Source organism: Schistocerca piceifrons, chromosome 1, assembly GCF_021461385.2.
Source record: "Schistocerca piceifrons isolate TAMUIC-IGC-003096 chromosome 1, iqSchPice1.1, whole genome shotgun sequence".
Lineage (NCBI taxonomy): Eukaryota > Metazoa > Arthropoda > Insecta > Orthoptera > Acrididae > Schistocerca > Schistocerca piceifrons.
The window spans coordinates 124691250-124718296 of record NC_060138.1 but is presented as its reverse complement, the minus strand read 5'-3'; the positions used below and the strand labels follow the sequence as shown (position 1 = coordinate 124718296).

The 27047-nt window shown below is 39.3% G+C and overlaps 1 protein-coding gene across 10 annotated transcripts in view; it reads left to right on the top strand.

The window, feature by feature from the left end:
* LOC124804623 overlaps nucleotides 1-27047 on the top strand; it is a 170140-nt gene that overhangs the window by 51179 nt on the left and 91914 nt on the right. For all 10 annotated transcript variants that reach the window (XM_047264881.1, XM_047264842.1, XM_047264857.1 and 7 more), the window contains one exon: nucleotides 6648-6776. In XM_047264881.1, the coding sequence (XP_047120837.1) occupies nucleotides 6648-6776 (129 nt within the window). The remainder of the gene's footprint in view (nucleotides 1-6647; nucleotides 6777-27047) is intronic.

Genomic DNA, 27047 nt, shown 5'->3' with positions numbered 1-27047 from the left:
CCTAATATAATTCCCTCAGCATCACCAGACTTCATTTGACTACATTCCATTATCCTCGTTTTGCTTTTGTTGATGTTCATCTTATATCCTCCTTTCAAGACACTGTCCATTCCATTCAACTGCTCTTCCAAGTCCTTTGCTGTCTCTGACAGAATTACAATGTCATCGGCGAACCTCAAAGTTTTTATTTCTTCTCCATGGATTTTAATACCTACTCCGAATTTTTCTTTTGTTTCCTTTACTGCTTGCTCAATATACAGATTGAATAGCATCGGGGACAGTCTACAACCCTGTCTCACTCCATTCCCAACCGCTGCTTCCCTTTCATGCCCCTCGACTCTTATAACTGCCATCTGGTTTCTGTACAAATTGTAAATAGCCTTTCGCTCCCTGTATTTTACTCCTGCCACCTTTAGAATTTGAAAGAGAGTATTCCAGTCAACATTGTCAAAAGCTTTCTCTAAGTCTACAAATGCTAGAAACGTAGGTTTGCCTTTCTTTAATCTTTCTTCTAAGATAAGTCATAAGGTCAGTATTGCCTCACGTGTTCCAATATTTCTACGGAATCCAAACTGATATTCCCCGAGGTCGGCTTCTACCAGTTTTTCCATTCTTCTGTATAGAATTCGCATTAGTATTTTGCAGCTGTGACTTATTAAACTGATAGTTCGGTAATTTTCACATCTGTCAACACCTGCTTTCTTTGGGATTGGAATTATTGTATTGAAAATAGTAATGCTACTAATAATAATTCGAATAGAGAAATGACAGTATGATACAAAATGATTGAAGGAAATAGACACAAATGTCAGACAATAGAACACTAGAGACTTCTACAAAGTTTTCAAATAAGAAATATTGAGGAAACAAGCTGGTGAATGTTCACTTTGAATAGTTACGTGGTAATGGAAATGGATTAATAATTGCTTGAATAATTGGAAAAATTGATTGGAAAGAATAGTTGAAAGAAGTTTGAAGGTAATTTATAATTTAACTGATACCAGTATCAACAGACTTTTAATATCAGGACATTCAAGGTCAATAAACGTAATTTACATTACGTACTGCTTCTCATTAATTTCATTGTGTTTAGCCTTGATTGTGACAATGTCGATGCAGGAACACTTCTTCGGATACCACATAAATTCTTCTTGTCTGCACCTTGATGCAGGATCACGACAGTGAGTGAAATGGTGAACAGGTAGGAGTTGACCTCTTAACTGCGCAAACAAATATTGCTTTTCTAATAACTTATTATAACACTTTTTAATGAAGGGTTGAAATACACGTTTTTAATAATGCTGGTACAACAGATCCAAGCATATGTCCGTATGCTACCACTTATCAAAACAAAAGAGTGAAGATGCAGGAATTAATAAATTGAAGAGCATATTTGTTACTTTGTTTCATACAGATATTTAACGATGTATCAAAACTTGTCCTTGCCACAAAATAACTCACTAATTTACCTTTGGCGGTGTCTATAACTCATTCAGTTTACATATAGCATATGTATAAGAAAAGAAAAGAACAAAAAAATAATATGATTCAATACAACTTCAAAGATTCAACAGGCAAACTGATTACTAGTAACAAAGACAACTGTGAGTTAGTAGCAAAATGCTTTAAGAATTTTCTAAATGGTAAGGAACCAACTAATGACTAATTTTCTGTCTCAAAGGGAAAACTCGCCTTCAGAACCACCATCATTGCATCATATTAAATAATACTTTGGCCAGCTGAGAAACAACAGAGTACCAGATGAAGATGGTATAGTAGCTGAGGTGTGGAAACTGGGAGGGAAGCACGCAGCTGAAACCATTTATGAGATTATTAAAGTTTGTTGGGAGAAAGAAAGAATACTGGACAACTATAGTCCATCTGCTGCGTAAGAAAGGAGGTAGCACAGACATCAAAAATTACCACGGCATATCTCTGCTTCTAGTCACATACAAAATTATATCCAAAGCTCTACTGAATGAGGTAGAAGACTAAGCAAAACACAGTTGGCAAGTACCGGGTGGGGTTCAGAAAAAGTAGATCATATGTGGAGCAAATTTTTAATTTTAAAACAATCCTCAGGATCAAAGACAGTCCTCACATTCATTAGTTTTAAAAAAGGCCTGTGATTCCATAGGCAGGCAGACAGTATTCCTAATGATGAAAGAAGCAACTATCGACAAAATCACCAGACAGTTTGCCAAACAGATGCTTACAGACACAACTTCAGAAGTTAAATTCATAGGAAAAATTTCTGAACCCTTCAGAATCAAACCAGGAGGTCGGCAGGGCGGTGGGCCCTCACCGATTCTCTTCAATCTGGTCTTAGACAAGATCATGAGAGAGTAGGATAAAGAACTACAAGAGAAATACATCGAAGCATTCCATATAGGATAAAGAAGAGTAAGATTCAGTGTGAAGTTTCTCGCTTTTGCTGCGATATTGTAATAATTTCTAAGCACAAAACATGCAAACATCATAATAGAAACAGTTCGCAAAATTGCAGCTAAAACTGGACTACAAGAATCATATGAGAAAATGGAATACATTGAACATAAACACAACAAAAGAACAAAGACAGGAACTGGGCAAAGGGCAGAAATGAAGGTAAGAAAAGAAAAGAGCGAAAAAATAATATGATTCAATACAACTTCAACTTCTTACTTTGTTTCACACAGATATTTAACGTTGTATCAAAACTTATCCTTGCCACAAAATAACTCACTAACTTCCCTTTGGCGGTGTCTATAACTCATTCAGTTTACATATTGCTCATGTATAAGAAAAGAAAAGAATGAAGAAATAATATTATTCAATACAACTTCAAAGATTTGATCCCAAAATTTTTCCTTTCTTTCTTTCCCAGTTCTTCTTGTTCATCTGTTTTACTCAGTGTTAGGCATTCAGATCTGCTTAGTGTTTCCAGTTTAATTACTTTCACATACTTCGTAATCTTTGCCTGGAATGATACTGATCTTTTATTTTGCCAGTTTTGGCTACGTTTGTATGCTAATGCATTTGATTGCATACATTCTCCCAAAACTCAAATATTGGAAAGTCCTGGTTGGGATATCAACAATATTATGAAACTAAAAACATTCAACAGCCAAGATTACATAAATTTTTCTTTATTTAAACAAGTGGTTTCCACAGACTTTGCTGTCATCTTCAGGTCTGAAAGAATCTTTTTGTTATGAACTGTGTTCATTGCATGCTGGTCCTTTTGTAATTTGATGATTTTTATTGACATGACAACTCTGTATGAGGTCCAATGTAAAATGAGCACTTTTCATAACAAAAAGGTTTTTTAAGACATGAAGATGACAACAGAGTCTGTCGAAACTGGTTGTTTTAAATAAAGAAATATTTTTGTGATCTTGACTGTTATTTGTTTTTAGCAAGTGAAACAGATTACTCCTCCAGTCTCATCAAAATGAGGAAGTTCGTCAGTCAAATAGTATGAAAAAAAAATAGATTGCTACTCACTGTAAAGATCACACACACACACACACACACACACACACACACACACACACACACACATTCGCACAAGCAAGCGCACCTCACACACACATGATCGCTATCTCCAGCTGCTGCAGCCAGAACAGCATTGACTGTATGTATGTAGCCTTCTTTCTTATTCCGCAACTGGTTTTGGATTTTTAAGCCATTTTATATTGTTTAGCTGTATATAAAAGGACACAATAGAACTGTCGCGAAGTGCTGCATTCATTTAATAAATTTATGGCTGTGGTGTCCATTGTGGAGAAGAAGGGAAGGATAGTGATTCTTCTGGAAAACCTGGGATTCTCAGGGGATTATATTTCACCTGGAGAAATCAGGAAAATCTCAGGGAATTTTAGGAATTTCGTAAAATCTCAGAGAATTCAGTGTTTTAACCTAGCATTGAAATTTAATTTTATTGAGTTTAATAAATCACAAATTTTAAAATACTTAATATTTCGAAGTGAATATTATTCTGTATAAATTATTGATGTTTAAAAAAGGTATAGTTAAACTGCTGCTTGTAGCTGGTATATAGCTCAGTTGAGAGGGGAAATCATATCTCATCGAAATATGTCATGTGCCTCCAGTCAGTTCCTGTCCAGTTTCTGTGTTTTTTGGCACATTGTAGATATGCAACTTTTTGTGTGACAGTGTGAGCAGTGGCCTTTTTTTGAGATACCTAACTCCAAATGTCCACTGTGCATCTTTCCCTTTGCAATATTCACATGGAAACTGGTTGAGATGGAGCTGCATTCACTGGTAACAGCAATTCCTTTCAGGTTTGAAACCGAAAGTCACATTACTTCACTGCCATGACTTACATAAGCAGTTCAGAATAACATGACAACCTGGTACCATTTCAATGCCGTATACAGCACTAGAAAGTGACTGGTGTACTTTAAGAGTGTGGCTGATATTTTGTCCAGTGAACTCATCTTCTCGTTATCTGATGAAGATTTTGAATCTGAGGGAGACTTTGTCACTTTGGACAAGCAATTTAAATATAAAATTTGATAAACAACTGAGTTGTGCAAAGGACAAATAATGTCAGATTCATCATGGACAGAAGTCTAAACTATGTGAAAATATCTGATAGAGCAATGCATAGGAAATGACACTCGAAAAGAACAGAAGGAAGGAGAAGAATAAAAGGAGGACAAGAAGTCACAAATACCAGGCACTGACAGACAGTTGTTCGTATGACACTGAAGGAGACAGGGAACAGTATGTGCCATGAATCATGTACCCAAATATAAATTGTAGTTTTTTTTTTTTTTTTTTTTTGTCTGATGATAGAGCTGTAGTCTCTCCATTTAATCAACCACTTCTGTCATAACAACACAACAACAAGTCAGTAAAGCCACAGACAGGGAGGAATGTCACATAACTTGTGATGTGATTGTACACATGAAAATTAATCAGAAAAGTCTAGGAACACGTGTGCAATTTTTGATCATTAATGAACTGGAGTGGGTTGAAGCCTACCGACATCCGCGTGTGATTATGAAGACAAATGTGAATATTACTTACCAACATGCTGTGTAGGCACTGTGTGGTGGACAGAATAATGGTGGGACATATGACTGATCCATTCTGCAAGAGGTATTTGGAAAGTTCCCCAACTGTCTCAATGCACTTGCCAATGCATTGGAGGGTGTATTGTATTGTATTGTATGTTGAACATCATATGGTGGACTTTAATGTGGGCAACAGCACTGATGCCATGAGTGACAAATTCTTCATGTGTATCCATCCACTTTGTAGCATACAAATCCTACTTTAACCAACCCCATAAACAGAAGTGTAATAGGGTTAGGTCGGGTGATCTGGCAGGTCAGTTAATGGGTCCGTCAAAGCCCATTTCCCATTGAGGGAATGTATTATTCAGATACTGAGATACGTGTCAGGCACAGTGAATAGGTGAGCCATCAAGATACAAGTACCTTTTCCATTGTTGCTCTAATGTCATGTCTTCCAAAAATGCAGGTGGGTCTCCTGCCAGGAAATGTCTTATGCTGTGGCTGTCATGCAATTTGGCAGGAAAAAGGTCCTGTCACCAGGTCATCAGTCATGCCACACAAAGTGTTCACTGAGAACCTAACTTGGTATCTTGTTTCCCTAGTATCATGTGGGTTCCCCATCGTCCATGTATGAGAATTGTGGGTGTTCATGATACCATTGCATGTAAATGTAGCCTCATCTTTAAATGGAATGTACTGCACAATATCTCTGTGTACAGCCAACCATTCACAGAATTGTTGTCTGCTTACTGAGTCACGTGGATGCAGATGTTGCATGGGTTGTACATGAAGCGGGTACAAGCCCTTGGAGTGTAATGTACACCACACTTGTATTTGTAGAATATCAAACTGATAGCTAATGTGTCATGTACTGATGATGGACTCCAGTGTACCATTGCGATAATGTCTTCCCTTTCCTCAGTTGACTGGATGGCCTCATGTTCTGATGTTACATGTACACTGGGTAGTGTTCTAGATTCATGTAATGTTTTCATGTAATGTTTGAAAAATCCTGGGAAATACCCTGACACATGGGTTCGCCGATCAGGGAAACGTCTCTAGTGGTCTGTCACAGCCTCATGGGCACTACCATGAAAGTACCCGTACACAATGGACTTTGCCCAATGAAATGCCACCCAAGCAAAACATGCACACTGCCTCATGACTGCTCACTGATCCAGCCCACAATTGCACACTGGGTAAGCTTGCAGCTGTTGCCTCAGTGTGTCATCACAGTGCTGCCATCTGTTGTAGGACCTCCACACCTCTTGTAGGATGGATCAGTTATCTGTCCCACCATGATTCTGTCCGCCACAGCACCTACACTGCATTTTGGTAAGTAATACTCACGCTTGTCTTTATAATCATTCATGGATATTGTACTCTTCAATCCACTCCAGTTGAGTAATGATCGTAAACTGGACACATCTTCATAGGACTTTTGTGTTTTATTTTCACATGTAGAATCACCTCACAAATTATCTGACATTCTTCCTGAACCACCCTGCATAGTACATACAAAATTTTGTGAGTGGGCAGTGTTTATTCTAATTAGCTATAGAGTTATACATTTGGGCAGTTAAAAATGTTTCAAATTGCATTTACAATCTTTCTTCTCAGGGTATAAATATGAAGAAGATGAGTTATCCCCTATTTTCAAAAAGCCCAGACTGCTTGCTGAATGTATAAGGAAATTCGAAACGGATACTGGTGACCAGGATGTTGACACGCCAGTGAAGAGGAAGAAAGGTAATAATATGAAATGATAGAAGGTAATGTATGTAGACTCTCTATTCAGTATCCAATTTTTATGTTACATACTATAATTGGTTATTTTATCTAAGGGCACACATGCTAGTTATGAGGTAATGTAGACACTGGATCCACAAGGAACAGAAATGTGCAAATAACAAGTAAATAATTTTTACCAATGGATTCCCAACTACAGGTTTCAATAATACACATATTGTGCCAACCCACCATCACTCTGTTTGACACTTTGTCCCACATAGTTACAGACTTATCAAGAGTCATCAGTGTGATTCAAGAAAGACTTGACAGTTTACTGTGTGCAGGCAGCCAGCGACATAGCTGTTGAGACATTCTGCATTCAGTATTCCCGAGAAGGTGGCTGCTATGAGTTTCCACACAAGTGACTGCATGTATGTCTTTAACCCATACAGTACCATATTCGTCAGCTGCTGTAAATGCTGCAGAACGACAGATACCCAAACATGTAGTAGCCTTACTTTCAAACTTGATTTATTAAATTGTTCCATTTGTAGTTACAGTTTATCTGTACCAGAGGCAAACAGTACAATATCACCAGTGAAATGAAGATGTTTCACATATGTTCCATGAGGTATTCTTTCTTTTTTTTCTCAGTGTAAGGATCCAAAAACTTCCACGTGGTCTACTGAGAGCTGGTGTGCTAATAGGATATATTTCTGCCTGACTCTTCTTTCACTTCTGAATTTTTCACTGCCTCGATGAAGTCTAGAGGAAGCTGAAGCATTGACATGAATATTCTTTAGTACAGTTACATCTGTTGAATCAGTGCCTTTTTTCTCAAGAGCTCTTAGTACTGATTTTGTTGAAATTAAGTCAGAAGTTTTCTTAAAATCTATGAGTCCCAGATAGAATGATAATTAATAATCATTGCTCAGTACCATAATTTTGTACATTTTTGCAGGTTGCCCAGTATGCTGTATCTGCCTCTAAAGCCAGTTTGTTCCTTTGTCTGATCAACACCTAATATTTTTTCTATGTGGTTCCTTGTAACATTTTTTTTTTACTTGATGGGTTTTTGTTGTAGATAGAGGATTCCCTGTTTGTATAAAACATACTAGGACATCTTGCCATGCCATTTCAAGGTAAAACCTCGAGCCTTAGATGATTGCCTCCATCATCTTTGTCAGGAGCAAATGACTGTTTAGGCAGTTGCTGTGGTGGCCTTGCATAGCCCATAGACGACGTCTGATTGATCGGTAGCCATGTAATGCTGTCACAGATGGTGTCAGTTTCTGTTCTGGTGGTGCCACTGCTTCCATAAATATCTCTGCTTCTTCTCTGCACCGAGATCTCACCTACATGCACTGCTGAAATTATATCCACTGTCACAATTGAAGTTCTTCTTGCACATTCTTACTTCTCAAACCTTCCTTAATTACACAATCCCAGTATGTAGAAACCCGAGACAAAACATTTGTTTCCTCAAATGATATTTTGTTTGCAAGGCTGTGTTCAGCAACTGCAGATTTCTCCAGTTCTTGATTTTTAATATGCCGCTGATGTTCTGCACAGCATTCGGAAACGGTACAGATGCGTCCGTACTCACAAAGATGTTATAAATCCCAGGGATCCTGAGGCCTTGACTGTCCTTAACAAGGCATAGCCTCAACTTTATCTTCATAGAAGGTCAGAAAATAGGTCTTGTGACTACTCTTCCCAGGTCTCTGCATATTTTGCTGGATGCAATATCACAGAAAGAAAGCAATACAGTCAATGGCTCATCCTGTGAATGTTCAACATTTTCACATTTCCTTTCCTTGGACAATGCTGACTTCATATCACATGAACCACAGCTGTTCTTTCATTACACGTATTTCAGATGATTAATTTCAAAATCCAAATGGTCCTTGTCAGAAACAGTGTTTGGTTTGTGAACCAGTTTATTGAAAACTGCTCTCTGCTGGACTGGTTGACGAAAACTCTGTGCACTAAGATACAAATTGTTGTGTGTTAGCTTGCAGTATACAGAGTGGCTGAGACATCCACCCAACATTAATTGTCTTTCACTTTCTCGCCAGCGAACTTGATGTTTGAGTGCATGCTGTTCATGCCTTCAAGGAAGTGCTCGGGAGCTTCTGTGCCATGCGGTCAGACCATAATCCTGTCATCAACATAAAGACAAAATGAAGATGGATGAAGAGGAGCCAAATTTAATGCAAATTGCTCAAAATGTTCCATAAAAAGGTCGGCCACTGCTGGAGACATTTCATAAAATTTACTGCCACACAAAAAGTAGTTGGTCATCATGACATGTCAGAACAACTTTACTGTTTCAGGGAGAAAATGCTCTCTCAGCAGTTTCAGTGCATTCCTCACAAGAATTTTTACAATATATTAATTTTCTCAGTGAACATCTGCAAGTTTTTGATGTGATGTTCGCAGCAGGCTACTATCAGAATCATTAACTTAATTAGATATTTGGCTAGCCTGTAGGTAGGAGAACAAATAATGCTAATAGCTGATCTGAATGGAATACCTTCCTTGTGGACTTTAGGTAATTCATAAAGCTTGGGAGGTGTAGAAGTTCAAGATCTTAAAATTTTTCGTGACATCTTCTGGTAGACTAGAATAATTCGGAAGCTCATCTAAATCTACATGATTACTCTGCTATTCACGATAAAGTGCCTGGCAGAGGGTTCAGTGAACCACCTTCAAGTTGTCTCTCTATCATTCCACTCTCGAATGGCGCGGGGGAAAAACGAGCACTTAAATTTTTCTGTGCGAGCCCAGATTTCTCTTATTTTATTGTGATGATCATTTCTCCCAATGTAGGTGGGTGCCAACAGAATGTTTTCGCAATCAGAGGAGAAAACTGGTGACTGAAATTTCATGAGAAGATCCCATCGCAACGAAAAACATCTTTGTTTTAATGATTGCCACTCCAATTCATGTATCATGTCTGTGGCACTATCTCCCCTATTTTGTGATAATACGAAATGAGCTGCCCTTCTTTGTACTTTTTCGATGTCATCCGTCAGCCCCATCTGATGCTGATCCCACACCACACAGCAATACTCCAGAATAAGGCAGACAAGCATGGTGCAAGCAGTCTCTTTAGTAGACCTGTTGTACCTTCTAAGTCTTCTGCCAATGAATCGCAGTCTTTGGTTGGCTCTACCCACAACATTATCTATGTGATCATTCCAATTTAAGGTATTTGTAATTGTAATCCCTAAGTGTTTAGTTGAATTTACAGCCTTCATGAAATCGAACGTGAGCGGATTTCTTTTAGTACTCATGTGAATAACTTCACAATTTTCTTTCTTCAGGGTCAATTACCACTTTTCACATCATACAGACATATTATCTAAATCATTTTGCAATTCATTTTGGTCATCAGATGACTTTACAAGATGGTAAATGCACGATGGTAAATGACAGCATCTTATGCAAACAATCTAAGACGGCTACTGAGATTGTCTTGTAAGTCGTTAATATTGATCAGGAACAATAGAAGGCCTACAACACTTCCTTGGGGAACACCGGATATTATTTCTGTTTTACTCGATGACTTTCCATCTATTACTATGAACTGTGATCTTTCTGCCAGGAAATCATGAATCCAGACACACAACTGAGGCGACATTCCATAGGCACACTGTTTTTCAGCTGTATAACAGAGTTGAGTTCCATTTCAGGCAATTGTACATGCTATCCTTCAACAACAAAGCCATTTTGCTGACCATGGAAATGCCGCAGTTGTTCTTAAAGCTACTGAACATCACAGCAAAGTGGCATCATTGTTTGAAGATAGCATATACAAATGCCTAAAATGGGATGAAACTCTGTCACATGTCAGAAAAATGGTGGAGCTTCTGAAGAATTCTGGTTCTAACAACCCTACCGCAACAAAGGTCAAAATTTAATAATGATTGTGGTGTTGCTCACGCTGCTAAATACTGCATTTTTGGGCAACAACAAAGTTATTATGTGGCAGGTGTCATTAGAGCACAGTTAATAAAGTCGTTTCATGTAATAATGAATAAACTAGGCACTCATCTTTTCGTGTTTCCCACGCTGGTCTCGTTGTAAAATCATGGCTCAATCGTCGAAAATCTAGGTGGTGATGATTCCAAGCTCGGATGCAAAGAGGCCTAGGTTTTATTCTGCTATATTCAAAAGTTTTATAGATGTGTTTCACAAACCATTCTTGAAGATTAAACCTTAGAAAGTCAGCATAATGGTGATGTAAAAAAATAATCAGCACTCCGAATTTAAGTTACACTTCCTTTTTATTGCTTTTGTTGCAATATCACGAAACACACAAAACATCACTTCACAATACAAAACATACTTGAAAACATCTTCCTCACTGTTAAAGTTCACATTTTATAAACTGGCTACAATATGCGTCTTTCCAGCGTGACATCCAACACTTGACTTTTTCAAGGTCCGACTCTCTAACTACTTACTAATTGCTTATGCGCCCAAAAATCAGAGTTACAAGTACGACAAAGATCATAGTGACAAAAGAAAGAATACACATAAGAATAATATCATTGCAATATAAACATATCGATGTATCAAAGTACCTCTTCATTAATGAAATCAAATCTGAATGTTGTCTCAGAAATATGTTAACTGTTCTACAGAAACACAGTAGAATATTGCTGGTATCAAGAGGTTCAGTTGAGGTGCGGTAATGGTTACGTAATTCAAGTACCATTACATGGTCTGCCAGAGGATATCTTGAAAAATCTTTAGAGTTCGAGTTCCTAGAGCTCCCAGGTTATATGGATTGGGATGAAGTGCATTGCTTGATTGAGCTATGTGTTATTTACTTTAGTGTGAGCACTGTTTAGCCAGGTGGAACAGTGGTATTCTGTGACTGAGTATGAAAGAGCTAGAGCTGATGATCCGAGGACTGTTCTAGTGGTACCCTAAGCGGTTCCTGTTAACTTCTGGATTATGCTGTTCCATGTTTTGATTTTAGTTGTCCCATTCCAAATGTGCATTTTGTATATCAAAGACCTGTCTAGGGTCAGATCTAGATATTTTGGAGTGTTGCACTGTTGGTGAGTCTGATCTCTAAATGTGATGGTGGATTTTTACTTTGCTCGTTTATTCTGTAGGAGGATTTTGTTGGAGAGAGTTCTGTTTGAAGTATTCATCCAGCATCTTCAGGTCTGATATTAGTGTTGCTTCAGCTTCCCTACACCTTTGATCCTGAGCGATCAGAGCAATGTTATCAGAGTAAATGAATTCCTGGACTTTGTTTCTGGAAGGTCGTATGTTTATAAATTAAAAGAAGTGGGGCCAAAACAGAAGCTTATGGAATACCATCATTTATTATGTGGTCTCTGCTGTTGAAGTTCGGTGAGAACACCTGGAAGTATCTGTTGTTCACTATGTTTCCAGTTAGAGTGATTAGTTTCTGGCACGGAGTGACACTGATGAATTTGAGCTAGTGTGTGTCGCACTAGATGGTATCATAGGCTGCAGTTACTTACTTACTCACTTCCTTATTAAGAAGACCCCATGTTTACCTTCTGCTTCTCAAAGCCATTTTTGATATGAGTTGCTTTTGTGGCACCTGTTTTTCACATCCTCTTCCTGGTCAAAACCCAACTTACTCTATGGGGATGTGTTTGTTGATGGCTGACAAAATTCTGTTATGAACGAGCCTCTCCAGGAACTTAAATGTGACATTAAGGTCAGTGGGTGATCGTTTTCAACTTTTGGTGGATCTTTATTTGGTTTTAGTACAACAATGATCTTAGTTTTCTTCTGAGTCTAAGATGTGTAACAGAAGGTGTTCATCCTCTTGACACTAGCAGGACCACAATATAATAGAAACTCAGGGTAAATACTATCAACATCTGCTGCCTTTGAGGTTTCATGTGCTTTATGGATTCTATTTTCTCGTCCAGTTGAAATGGGATGGAAAATTCAGATGTTTGTGAACCCAAATGATCTTTACTTTTAAGAGATGTCTAACTTCTCTTTGGATGTGTTTATCTCTTGTTGACTTTGAGGTGTAGATCATATAATTGGGCATATCATCCAGATGTATGTTACATTTTTGTCGGGTGTTGTTGCCTGCTGTATCCAGCTTTCTGATTAAGGACAAGACCGTCCTGCTGGAATATAGTCCAAGGAAGCTAAGGTTTCTTTCCATCTGTTTTGTATGCTCTCATTTAGTGATTGTAGAAAGTTGGAGGCAGTAGCAGGATCACCACTGTCATCGAGGTCCTGGAGAAGCCCTTGCCTGTCTTCATTCCAGCCAGGAATGCATTCTTTGCAGTCATGCCTTGGTATGCTTTGTTTTGCTGCACCTTTCAGCACATCAGTGAATCTGTTGTGGTTGTTAAAGATGGGTTTTTCCATCGTATTTGTGGAGTCTGTTTGGAAAATTCAGACCAGTTGGCTTTCTTAAAAGGTCCATCCCAATTTTAGGTAGGAATGGATGATGGCTATGAGCAATCCTGTATGGAGCATTATTGGATTATTCTGAACGGTGGGACAGGACTCTGTGGCACACCTAGTTGGGCATGTTTGGAGACTGTATGATAAGCATATGTTAGGTGTGTGTACCTTTGTTCCATCAGCCAGAGAAGAAGGTTGCCTAGCCTATGGGATTGTATATAAGTTTTAGGTTTTCTGCTTTCATCCAGTCGACAGGTTATTGTTCACTTTTGTCACATTCTTGATGTCCCCAGAGCATATGATAGCTGTTGAGGTCATCAACGATGATGCTTGAATGTTGTGGTGAGGACAGAGGTGGAGAAGGCCAGTTGCATCATGATACTTCATACATTTTGACTATCAAGTTCCCCACTTTAACTGTAGCTGTGAAGTTGATGATAGGACTTGTTAGTTATTAATATTGTTTTGTGCATCAGTTGCCAATCGATAATTTAGTTACCCAGATTAAAGCCCGAAAATGTCCTTCTGCTGTGAAGTTGTATATCATCTTCTATGTGGGTTTCTTGGAGTAAGTTGATGACAATTAGATGTTCTTTCAGGGTCCTGGATAAACATTCACTCTTTGCTTTGCTTATGTTTTCTTTGTTTAGTTGCTAAATTGATATTGAAGTCCAATCTAACAAACTTGAGGGTCCTGAGAAGAGCCTGTTCGAATGTATTTCCTCAGAGACTCTGACCGAGAGGACGTTTAAGAGTGTTCAGTCTCGTCTTAATAGTTGTTTCTCCCTTAGCACCACCCTGGGAGCATGTGCAGGATAGTAGAGAGGTAATACCTGCAGAGGTGAGCAACAGTGGTCAACTGAGATGTGAAATGCAATGATCACATTGACTCAGTAGTGGACAAAACAGGTGGCTGTGATTCATTGGTAGCATAATGGGAAAATGCAATCAGTCGACAGAGGAGATAACTTACAATTCACCTGTGTTACTCTTTCTGTGATGTTGCTGAAGTATGTGGGACCCGTACTATAGGATTAACAGGATTTTGAATGCATGTGAAGAGGAGCATTACATGCATTGAAAGCTTAGTTGACTCAAGGGAGAACATTACAGAGATACTGAAAAACCTGAAGTGGCAGACACTTTGAGATAGAGAGTATGTTGCATAAGTCTGCATACAAAGTTTCAATAACTAGCACTAAATAAGCAATCTTGGAATATACGACATCTTATATATTGCTACCTTAGGGTCTGTGAAGACAAGATTAATACAATTAGAGGGCACAGAGAGATGTTCAAGCATTCGTTTGTCTAACTGCTTATTGTCTACATTTCACTTCCGTACAAGGCTACAGTCCAGACAAATACCTTCAGAAAAGACTTCCTAAACCACAGATTCATATTAGATGTTAACAAATTCCCCTTTTCAGAAATGCTTTCGTTCTATTGCTTGTCTGCATTTTACACTCTCTCTGCCTCATCCATAATCTGTTACTTCACTGCCCAAACAGCAGAACTCATCTACTATTTTTAGTTTCACATTTTCTAATATAATTCCCTCAGGACCACCTGATTGAATTTGAGTACACTCAATATCCATTGTTTTACTTTTGTTGATGTTCATCTAATAATCTATTTTCAGGACACTATCCATTCCAAGCAACTTTTCTTCCAATTTCTTTGCTGTCTCTAACAGAATTACACCGAAGCGCCAAAGAAACTGGTATAGGCACGCATATTCAAATATGGAGATACACAAACAGGCAGAATATGGTGCTGCAGTTGGCAATGCCTATATAAGACAAAAAGTGTCTGGCACAGTTGTTAGATAAGTTACTGCTGCTACAATGGCAGCTTATCAGGATATAAGTGAGTTTGAATGAGGTCTTATTGTTGGTGCATGAGTGATGAGACACACCATTTCTGAGACAGTGATGAAGCGGGAATTTTCCCATATGACCATTTCACGAGTGTACCATGAATATCAGGAATCTGATAAAACACAAAATCTCCGACATCACACTGGCCGGAAAAAGATCCTGCAAGAACGGGACCAACGACAACAGAAAAGAATCGTTCAACGTGACAGAAGTGCAACCCTTCCTCAAATTACTGCAGATTTCAATGCTGGGCTATCAACAACTGTGAGTGTACAAATCATTCAATGAAAAATCATTGATATGGGCTTTCGGAGCCGAAGGCCCACTCATGTACCCTTGATGACTGCATGACACAAAGCTTCACTCCTCGTCTGGGCCCGTCAACACCAACATTTGACTGTTGATGACTGGAAACATGTTGCCTGGTCAGAAAAGTCTTGTTTCAAATTTTATCGAGCAGATGGACGTGTATGGGTATGGAGACAAATTCATGAATCCATGGACCCTTCATGCCAGCAGGGGACTGTTCAAGCTGGTGGAGGCTCTGTAATTGTGTGGAGCATGTGCAGTTGGAGTGATGTGGGACCCCTGGTACATGTAGATATGACTATGACAGATGACATGTTCATAAACATTATTGAGCATATCTTGGATGCCTTACAACATTTTATTCAGAAGAGATCTCCACTCCTCATACTCTAATGGATTTATGGAAAATGTAGGACTCATGCCCTGCAGGATTCATGGTGTCTATTCCCTCCAGCACTAGTTCAGATATTAGTCGAGCCCATGCCACATTGTGTTGCGGCACTTCTGCGTTCTCGTGGGGGCCCTACACGATATTAGGTAGGTGTACCAGTTTCTTTGGCTCTTCACTGTGTAATGTAATGGGCAAACCTTAAAGTTTTTATTTCTTCTCCTTTAACTATAATTCCTTTTCCAAATTTCTCCTAGATTTCCTTTACTGCTTGAGTAATGTAGAGATTCAGTAACAGTGGGGATAGGCTACATTTCTCTGGAAGCAAAACTGTTCTTCCCCGAAGTTGTCTTCTACCAGAGTTTCCATTCTTAAATAAATTGTCGTTTAAATATTTGGCACCATGACTTAAAATCACTAAGTGTGTCGATGACTTCTGTCTAGTCACTTGTTGACCAGTCTGGTGGGAGTAGAAGACAGCAAATGGAAAGCTAGAGTTTTAAATTTCACATTTAAGAAACAATTCACGCAGGATGATCGTACAAACATACTGTCATTTGACTGACACACAGAATCCCACATGGAGGAAATAGGCATATGTGCCATAGACAAGCAGCTGAAAGAGTTCACAGCAAATAAGTCTTCAGGTCCACATGGAATCCAAATCTGGTTTTGCAGAGAGTACACTGCAGCATTGGCCCCTTACTTGGCTCTCATTTATCGCAACTCTCTCACCCACCATATAACCCAAGCGTCTGGAAAAAAGCGCAGATGATTCCTGGATAGACGTACGGATCCCAATAATTATAGACCAATATCCTTGACATCTGTTTGGTGCAGAATTCTTGAACACATTTTGAGTTGAAATGTAATAAATTTCCGTGAGACAGAAAAACTACTGTCCACAAATGAGCAGTAACTTAAGAAACATCGCTCGTGCGAAACTCAGCTTGCCCCTATTCTCACATGATATCCTGCAAACCATGGATGAAGGGCAGCAGGCAGATTTCATATTTCCAGATTTTCGAAAAGCATTTGAGATGGTGCCCTGCAGCCTGTCAACGAAGGTACAGGCATACATAGATTCCTAGATATGTGAGTCGCTTGAAGGCTTCTTAAGGAACAGGACCCAGTACATTGTTGTTGACAGAGAGTGTTCAACGGAGACAAGGATGTCATCAGGAGTGCTCCAGGTAAGTGTGATAGGACTACTCTAACATGTATGGGGAAGTCTCATAATTGAGTGACTGTAAGAGTATACAGGATGGGTTTGACAGAATTTCTAGTTGGTATAATGAATGGCAGATTGCTCTAAATATACATAAATATAAGTTAAACAACAGGAATCCTAAGTTGGATATTGTGAAGGATAGATTGCTGTTCGCCATGTTGCAGACAGGCACAACAAAAAGAATGTCACACATAGGAACCTTTGGCCAAATCCTTCTTCAGCAGAGCAGACACTCACACAAGCAAGCACACCTCACACAAACATGACCAGTACCACTAGCAGCTCCAACTGGATCCATATACGTGTGAAAAACAATCTCCTAACTTTTGAATACAACATTAGTAGGATACTACTTGACACAGGCAAATCAGTTAAATATCTAGGCGTAAAATTGCAAAGCAATATGGAATGGAATGAGCATGTCACATTGATAGTAGGGAAGGTGAATGCTCAATTTCTATGTAGTGGGAGAATTTTGGGAAATGTCCATTATAATTATCCGGGCTGTTATGCCGTGGTCGGTTGATGAATTCTGTGGTGATTTCCAACGTTTCGTCTCCGACTGCGGGAGACATCTTCAAGGGGGTCCGTAGCTTGATGGAAGGTCCAACACACACACTGGCTCGCTACTGGAGCGAAGTCAGTAGCGAGCCAGTGTGTGTGTTGGACCTTCCATCAAGCTACGGACGCCCTTGAAGATGTCTCCCGCAGTCGGAGACGAAACGTTGGGAATCACCACAGAATTCATCAACCGACCACGGCATAACAGCCCGGATAATTATAATGGACATGATATTTCCGGCCGTGAAAGTTTACATTTTAGTAATTTTGGGAAAGTGTTGCTCATCTATAAAGGAGAGAGCATATGGAGTGCTAGTGTGACACATTGATGAGTACTGTTTGAGTGTTTGGGATTCCCACTAAATGGGTCTAAAGGAAGACATCAAAGCAGATTAGAGGTGGGCTACTAGATTTGTTACCAGTAGGTTCGATAATTGCATAAGTATTACAGAGATGCTTCCGGAACTCAAATGGGAATCCCTGGAGGAAAGACAATGCTTTTTTCATGTGGCACCATTGTGGAAATTTAGAGAACTGGCATTTGAAGACAACTGCAGAATGACTGTACTGGCATCAATGTACATTTTACATAAGGACCACAAAAATAAGTGAGAAACTGGGACTCGTACAGAGGCTTTTAGACAGTCATTCTTCCCTTGTTCTATTTGCAAGTGGGACATGAAAGAAAATACTTGTAGTAGCATATGGCACCCTCCACTGTGCACAATATGGTTTCTTGTGGAGTATGTATGTAGATGTTAAGTGCAGATGTATTAAACAGATGATTTGATAGTATTCACACCTGCGAGTACCTCTTTTCTCTGGAACTGGAATTACTGTGTTCTTCCTGATGTTGAGGATATTTTGCCTGTCTCATATCTCTTGCGCACCAGGTGGATGGAATAATTTTGTCATGGTTGGCTCTCCCAAGGCTCTCCCATTTCATCTTCACCTACTTCCTCTTCTCTTTCTTCAAAATTATCCTAAAGCTTGTTTCCATTAGGTAGATTCTCTGTATACTACTGCCACCTTTCAGCTTTCCCTTCTTTGCTTAGTTCGGGCTTGCCAACTGCATTCTTGATATTCATGCAGTTACTTGTCTTTCTTGAAAGGTCTCTATAATTTTCTATTGGCAGCATCTATCTTTCCTCTAGCTATGCGTGCCTCAGTGTTCTTGCATTTGTCCTCGGACTGTTCCTGTGTAGCCACTCTGCACTTTCTCTCTCTCTCTCATATTTTAGTCATCTGCATTCGCTTTTGGTTGCTTCATTTGCTACATTTTTTACTTTCTTCTTTTGCCAGTTAAATTCAGTATCTCCCCTGTTATTCAGCGTTTGTACTAAGTCGTGCCTTTTTACCCATGTGATCCTCTGCAGCCTTCACTATTTAATTTCTCAAAGCTACCCATTCATCTTCTGTTGTATTTGTTTCAACCTTTTCAGTCCAACATTGCTTGATATTCCCTCTAAAACTTTCAATCTTCAGCTTTGAACAGTAAATTAATGCCCAAGTTCACATCTGCCCCTGGAAATGGCTTATAGTTTAAATTCTAGTTCCTGAATCTCTGTCTAAGCATTTTATGATCAATCTGAAACTTTTCTCTTGAGGTTTCTTCCTTGTATACAGTCTTCTTGTGTGATTTTTGAACCAAGTGTTACCAGTGGTTGAGTTATGCTCTGTGCAGAATTGTATCAGATGGCTTTCTCATTCATGCTTTTCTCCTTTCCTTTCTCCTACTATTTTTGTTTTCTTCCTTTTCCTACTATGAAATTCTGGTCACTCCTCACAAATTTTTGTCTCCCTTAACTATCTGAACAACTTCCTTTATCTCATCACACATTGTTTCAGTCTCATCACTGTCTGCAATGCTAGTTGGCATATAAACTAGTTGTTGTTGTGGTCTTCATTCCTGAGACCGGTTTGATGCAGCTCTCCATGCTACTCTATCCTGTGCAAGCTTCTCCATCTCCCAGTACCTACTGCAGCCTACATCCTTCTGAATCTGCTTAGTGTACTCATCTCTTGGTCTCCGTCTACGATTTTTTACCCTCCACGCTGCCCTCCAGTACTAAATTGGTGATCCCTTGATGCCTCAGAACATGTCCTACCAACCAATCCCTTCTTCTAGTCAAATTGTGCCACAGACTCCTCTTCTCCCCAATTCTATTCAATACCTCCTCATTAGTTATGTGATCTACCCATCTAATCTTCAGCATTCTTCTGTAGCACCACATTTCGAAAGCTTCTATTCTCTTTTTGTCTAAACTATTTATCGTCCATGTTTCATTTCCATACATGGCTACACTCCATACAAATACTTTCAGAAACGGTTTCCTAACACTTAAATCAATACTTTCTCTTCTTCAGAAACGCTTTCCTTGCCATAGCCAGTCTACATTTTATATCCTCTCTACTTCGACCATCATCAGTTATTTGCTCCCCTTATAGCAAAACTCCTTTACTACTTTAAGTGTCTCATTTCCCAATAAACTAGTACTACTGTGTAATATAATATTAATAGAATATTAGATTATACTTCTTAACAACACTGGCAGTGCAATAGTATATTTATCCGCCGATATCAGGCAGCGACTTTCAATGAAAATGTGTCGTCCGCCTCCCCCAATACTGGAATTACATAATGTGTACAAGTGCAGGTTTGACACATGAATGACGACATATGGAATTTTGGGTCTCGCTATGGTTCGTGCACAGATAGCCAAAGGTTTTAGGATTACCACTTGTGTAAAGCGTGAAATCCGGGTTTGAGTCCAGCACAAATTTTCATTATTGTCAGTCAGCTGATGATTGTCCATATTCGCAGCTGTGAATACACTTCATGTATTCCCGATGGCTGTAGTTGCCACAGTACCTGTTCCTTCAGACATACCTGCATGTCCGAAGGGACGTTGCATCGTACTTCTTAACAACATAGACACTAAAATATTGTGTTGTCCCTATGCCCAACAGATTTAAAGAGATATCTAGACGAGTCTGTAGAGTAAATACCACATTTTATCCGCATTACACTCTTCTGTGCTACAGACACTTTATATTCGATAATGAGTTACCCAGAAAATGATAACATGAGACATTAATGAATGAAAATCGGAAAAAAAAGTCAACTTTTTGATATTTTCATTGCCAAAATCTGATATTAACCACAAAGCAAAAGTTACAGATGTTAGATGTTTAAGAACATTTATAACATTTGACTTTCTTTTCAGGTTCGAATCAATGCAAACACCTAAGAATTTATATTATTGTGTTTAATTTTTTTGATTTATTCTCATATATTATTTCTGATGACATGCTCAGGCCTCATGCTGTACAGAATTGCATGTATTGTGTTTCATCAAAGCTTAGTGACATTCTACGCAGTTAACCAGTTATTAATTTTTGAGGAAATTTTATTTGTATTTGCAGGTGTTGAAGTTTCTCCATCAGGCTCGATCAAAATACTTGCACTATCAGCAGAGAGAAGTATTTCTGTTTATTGAATATATGATGACAGGTCATTTATATTTAATAGGAACAATGGCAGACCCGATATTGCTCACTGCGGTCAATCTGTAGTGAATACTGCATTCACCATTATGAAGATACTGTTCTGTTGTTTAAACTTGCTGGGTTTCTTAATGTGACACTCTGCAGCCATTCAGTTAGATAGGATGAAAACCAGTTACAAGTGAGATCTCTGATACCATAATATTTGAGCTTTCAAACTGCACAGCCAAATACTGAAAACAGAGGAACAAAAAAAGAGAATGGTCTCCCAAAAGCAGATCCTATAATCTTCGTAGACTAGTTTTGCCAAGTCATATATTAGAGGACAATGAAAATCATTAGGTCAGTGCCAACTTAGCTAAAGTATATTAAAATCTTGTGTTGACTTGGTAGTGCCACCTTTGAGGTACCTTTGTAGTCAGTCAATAAGTCAAGTTTAATTTCCTGAAAGACTGAAGTATACACTATTATAAAGAAATGGCAATAAGAAACTGAGTTCCAATTATAGATTGCTCTCCCTCCTTCTTGTGTCCTCAAAAATTTTGAGAAGCAATGTTTAACAGAATACTGAACCTTCTTTCTTATGATAGCCTGTTAACAGTTCAGTTTAGTTTCTGTAAAGGTTTATGTATGAAAAGGACATATATTATCTCACAAACTCATTTCTAATAGAACTAAACAATAAAAATGATCTGGCTGGCAATTTCTGTGATCTTCCTATGGCCCAGAAAAGTGTAGCTCAATAAATTCTGCTGTTGAACCTAAAATGATAGGGCATAAAAAGTCTTCCCCTTGCATAAATGGAATTATATTGTAACAGTAGAAAACAAAGGATCACATTAGAAAATATGACAGGAATAAGGTTAGAATCTGGGGAAACATTATGTTGTGCTACAAGGTTTGATGTTTGGTCCACTCCTGTTCTTGGTCCACATAAACAGTTTACCTGGGTCATTAGAGGACTCTTCAGGGAAGCCACACCATCAAGTCACATTAATGCCACACCATCAAGTCACATTAATGTGACCACTACCTATATTTGATGTCAACATGCAATAACGAGTCACAGATGGCAGGTGACAGCACTAGCAGTAGAGGGTATATAATGCGTGTTGAGAGACGCAAAAAACAATGCAGTCATTGTTGTGGAACGAGAGCGATTTATCTGACATCCAAAAGGGCATGATCATTGGCTTTCAGGCCAAGGTTGGAAGCATTTCTGAAATTCCTATTTTTCTGAACTGTTCATGTGCTGCTGTGGTTGGAGTGTACCGTGCATATCGAAATTGCACAATCCAAAACTGGCAACAAGGCAACTGTAGGCCACCATGGGCCATAGATGACAGGGGTGAACACTGGTTTCAGAAATGTGTACAGATGAATGGACATGAAACAGTTGAGCTACTGACCGTCCAGATGAGCCAAGGGCTTACCAACAGTGTCTCCTCAATGACTGTTCAGCAAATGGTGCTGCACAGCAGGCACCTGGTTCATGGATCCAGGATGACTGCTATTCATCAGTGATGAAAGCTCGAATTTACATGCCAATAGGGCAACTTAATGTCCACAGAGGGATGACAGGTGGCCTTTTTGGAAGAATCGTGTTTTATGCGCAGTTGGACAGATGGCTGTTATCATGTATGGCCCACCAACAATTGTTGGAAGGGTCAAGTCTGGAGGGGGAGTACTGTGGTCTGGAAAACGTTTTCATGGCATTGCCTGGGTGATCTTGTCATTCTGAAAGGCACAGTGGATCAACACAAGTATGCTTCTATCCTTTGGGACAATGTCCACACCTAGATGCAGTTTGTTTTTCCTCACCTTGATGGCATCTACCAGCAGGACAAAAGCAACATGTCGGACAGATTGTATGGCTCAAAGAGTACCACTGGATTTAAACCCAGTTGAGAATCCATTGGACCAGCTTGATTCGGTTGTTCATGCTGTGGATCCTCATCAGGGAAATCTAGCACAACTGGCCAGGCACTGGAGTTGGCACAGCTCTATATCCCTGCTGGTACCTTCCAGAATATCACAGACTCTCTTCCTGCACACCCTCATTGCAAAAGGTGGTTATTAAGGCTTTCAACAGGTGCTCACATTAATATGACTGGACCAGTATAACATCTGCTTATAGTACATGTGTATTGATAAAGGGCCAAATCACCACCATACCAGACATAGCTAGCAGAATAATGGAACACGCTTCCAACTGCTTCACAGCCAACTGCTTAACCTTTATTCGTTAAAGAAAACCTCATATTATGCAATAAAAATGACTTACAAGTATCAGAAGCAGAGAACAATCATCATAAATTTGATAAGGCTCCATGTGTGACGTTCCTCGGCGTTGGGTGGATAATAAACTGAGGTGGCACCAGTATATAAGCAAACTAGTGAAAAGCTCAGTTCTCCTTTCTTTGCGCTAAGAATATCTCTCAGTGTGTTGACCTGCAAACAGGATTGCTGTACTACTCAATTTTGTTCCGTGACATAACCTTCTGGAGCTTTCTAGCTACAGAACTGAGCAATAAGAATATTGTGTAATGTTGATAACCAAAAAATCTTGTGGAATGCTCACCAGGAATTTGGAGTTTCTTACATTTCAATACCAATAAATTTACTTCCTAATGTCATTGGTTGTTAATGAAAAGAGTGAAATTAGGATGAACTCAGCAGTTCACAACAAGAATACTAGAAATAGAAATAATATACTCTTACGGTATCCATCTGCATTTACATACATACATACATACTCTGCAAGCCACCGTACAGTGCATGGTGGAGGATACGTTTTACCACTGCTGGTCATTACCCTTCTTGTTCCACTCGCAAGTAGAGCGAGGGAAAAACAATCATCTGTATGCCTCCATACGAGCGCAAACATCTCTGATCTTATGTTCACAGTCCTAACACGAAATATTGTTAGCAGCTGTAGGAGTGTTCTCAGTCAGCTTCAAATGCCAGTTCTCTAAATTTTCTCAATAGCATTCCTCGAAAAGAATGTTGCCTTCCATCCGGGGATTCCCATTTTGGTTCCAGAATCATCTCCGTAACACTTGCTTGTCTATCAGACTTACCGGTAACAAATCTAGCAGCACACCTCTGAACTGCTTCGCTGTCTTCATTTAATTCCATCTGCTGGGAATCCCAAATACTCTGGCAATACTCGACAATGGGTCGCACTAGTGTTCAGTATGCTCTCTCCTTTACAGATGAACCACATTTTCCTAAAATTCTCCCAATAAATCAAAGTCAACAATTCACCGTACCCACTAAATCCGTACATGCTCATTCCATTTCATATTGCTTTTCAGAATTATGCCTAGATATTCTGCAGTCATGATTGTGTCAAGCAGTGAACTGCTAATGCTGCATTTGAACATTACAGCTTTCCTTTTCCTACTCATCTGTGTTAACTTACTTTTTTCTGCATTTAGACAGCATTTAGACTAGCACCTATTAGGAATTTTGTCATAAGTCATCCTGTATCCACCTACAGTCACTCAATGACATCACCTTCGTGTACACCACAGCATCATCAGCAAACAGTTGCAAAATTTTGCTTATTCTGCCCAATAGATCACTTATGTATATTGAAAACAATATTGACCCTATCACGCTTCCCTCAGGCACTCTTGACAATACCATTGTCTCTAATAACATTGCCATTGATAACAACATACTGGATCTTATTACTTAAGAAGCCTTCATTAAGAGCCTGCAGGGGCACTGTGTCAAATGCTTTCTGAAAATCTAGGAATATGGAATCTGCCTGTTGCCCTATATCTATAGTTTGCAAGATATCATCTCAGCTTTAGGGCAAGCTGAGTTTTGTACAAGTGATGCTTTCTAAGACTGTGCTGATTTGTGGACAGAAGCTTTTCTTTCTCTAGGAGCTTCATTATGTTCGAACAGAGAATATGTTCAAGAATTATTCAGCAAACCGAAGTTAAGCATATTGGTCTGTAATTTTCTGGGTATGTTCCGTTACTCTTCTTATATACAGGAGTCACCTGTGCTTTTTTGCAATCGATTTCGAGTCTGCACTGGTCAAGAGATTCATGATAAATGGAAGCTAAGTAAGTGGCCATTGCCATGGAGTACTCTTTGTAAAACTGAACTGGGATATCATTCAGACCTGACAACTTATTTGTTTTCAACTCTTTTAGCTGCTTCTGTACACCAGGGTGGCCTATTACTATATGTTCCATACAGGAGTCTGTGGACCATTCAAATGATGGTATGCTTGTGTGTTCCTCCCGCGTGAATGATTTCTTAAATGCAAAATTTAAAACTTCAGCTTTCTTTTTGCTATCTTCTATCGCTGCACCAGATTGATCAGTGAGTGGATAGATAGAGGCCTTCGACCCACTTAGTGGTTTTTTATGTAGGACCAGAATTTTCTCGGGTTGTTGGCTAGATCCTTTGCTAAGATGCAGGGAGGGGCAAAATGATCTTACGGTTTTCGCCACCGTGCGGTTGAGCAAGTAGATGGTGAGGGGTAGTGGGAATAGGCGTGTTTCAGAGCCTACACATGGACCTTTTTAGTAGCCATGGAGCAGTGGTCGGTTGAGCATCACGCCTTTGTTGTTAAGGCATTTTTTAAAAGTGGCGATTACTGTGTTGCTGTGCAACAATAGTTCCATAGGCATTTTAATTTAGGTCCACGAGGAAAAGTTCTGACATGCAACACAATTATGCTGCGGGTGAGTAACTTCAGAGCTACCGTTTCAGTGTTGGAAAGGCAGTCAACAGACCATCCAAGGTCAGCTCGGACACCACAGATATCGATAGAGTAAGAGAAGCTGTGGAAGACGGTCCTCGGTGGCTGACCCGTAAACAAGCTGCTGCTTTGCCTATGTCTGACCACTCGGTAATTTTGCGGTTCGATCTGCTTTTCCATCCATACAGAATGGCTATTGTTTAGCAACTAAAGGCCAATGACTATGTGGAGTGTAAAGCATTTTCAGAGCAAATGGTTGATTTGATGACAGACGAAAAACTTTTCGTGATGAGCAACGAGGTGCATTTTCATCTGGATGGTTATGTAAATAAACAGAACTTTCGTTATTGGTCAGCTAAAAACCCTGAAGAACTGCATGAACATCCTCTGCATATTCCTAAGGTCACTGTGTGGTGTGGTGGAACAAAAACTTGTGTCACTGGACCATACTTCTTTGAAGAGGGTGGTGAAATTGTTACGGCCAATTCCCAACATTATCTGTTGATGTTACAAAACTTCTTGATCCCTGAGCTTCGGAGAAAACGCTTAGTGCACAATAGAATGTGGTTCCAGTAGGATGGGGTAACTGTCCATACAGCTGATGAGATGACGGACTTTTTGAAAAGTAAGTTCCATGGCCGAGTAATCTTACATTTCGGGGATATTGCATGGCCAGCATGCTACCCTGATCTAAGCGTCTGTGAGTTTTTCTTGTGGGGCTTCTTGAAATCAAGAGTCTGCACAAACAAGTCCCGCACATTGAGCGAACTTACGGTGGCCATAACTCAAGAAATCTCTAACCTGCAATGTTAGGAAAGGTGTTCAACAGTATTGGTGTGAGACTGGAAGAGTGCTTCATCACAGAAGCGCACCGTTTGAAGGACGCCATCTTCAAATCTTAAACTGATGAAATCTGTAGTTCCAATGTTGTATTCTTTAATTTCCATTAACACAATTCTGTAGTAACCAATGAAATATTTTTTGTCACTCTTAATATTTAGGTTATTTGTACTTTGAAAACATCAGATCTTTTTGCCACTCCCTGTATGATGGTGGTAGTTACCATATGCTTCACGCATCGATATTTTTACAGATGCATGGATCTCTACTATCTTTAGCCTGTTGTCATTTGCTTGTGATCTTTTGAACTGAAAGTGCAACAGCCTTTGCTTCCTCAGCATTTTCCAAATTTCATTTTAAACCTTGGTGTTTCTTTTCCATCCTTAATCCACTTAGTTAGCACATACCACTCCAGAGTGTG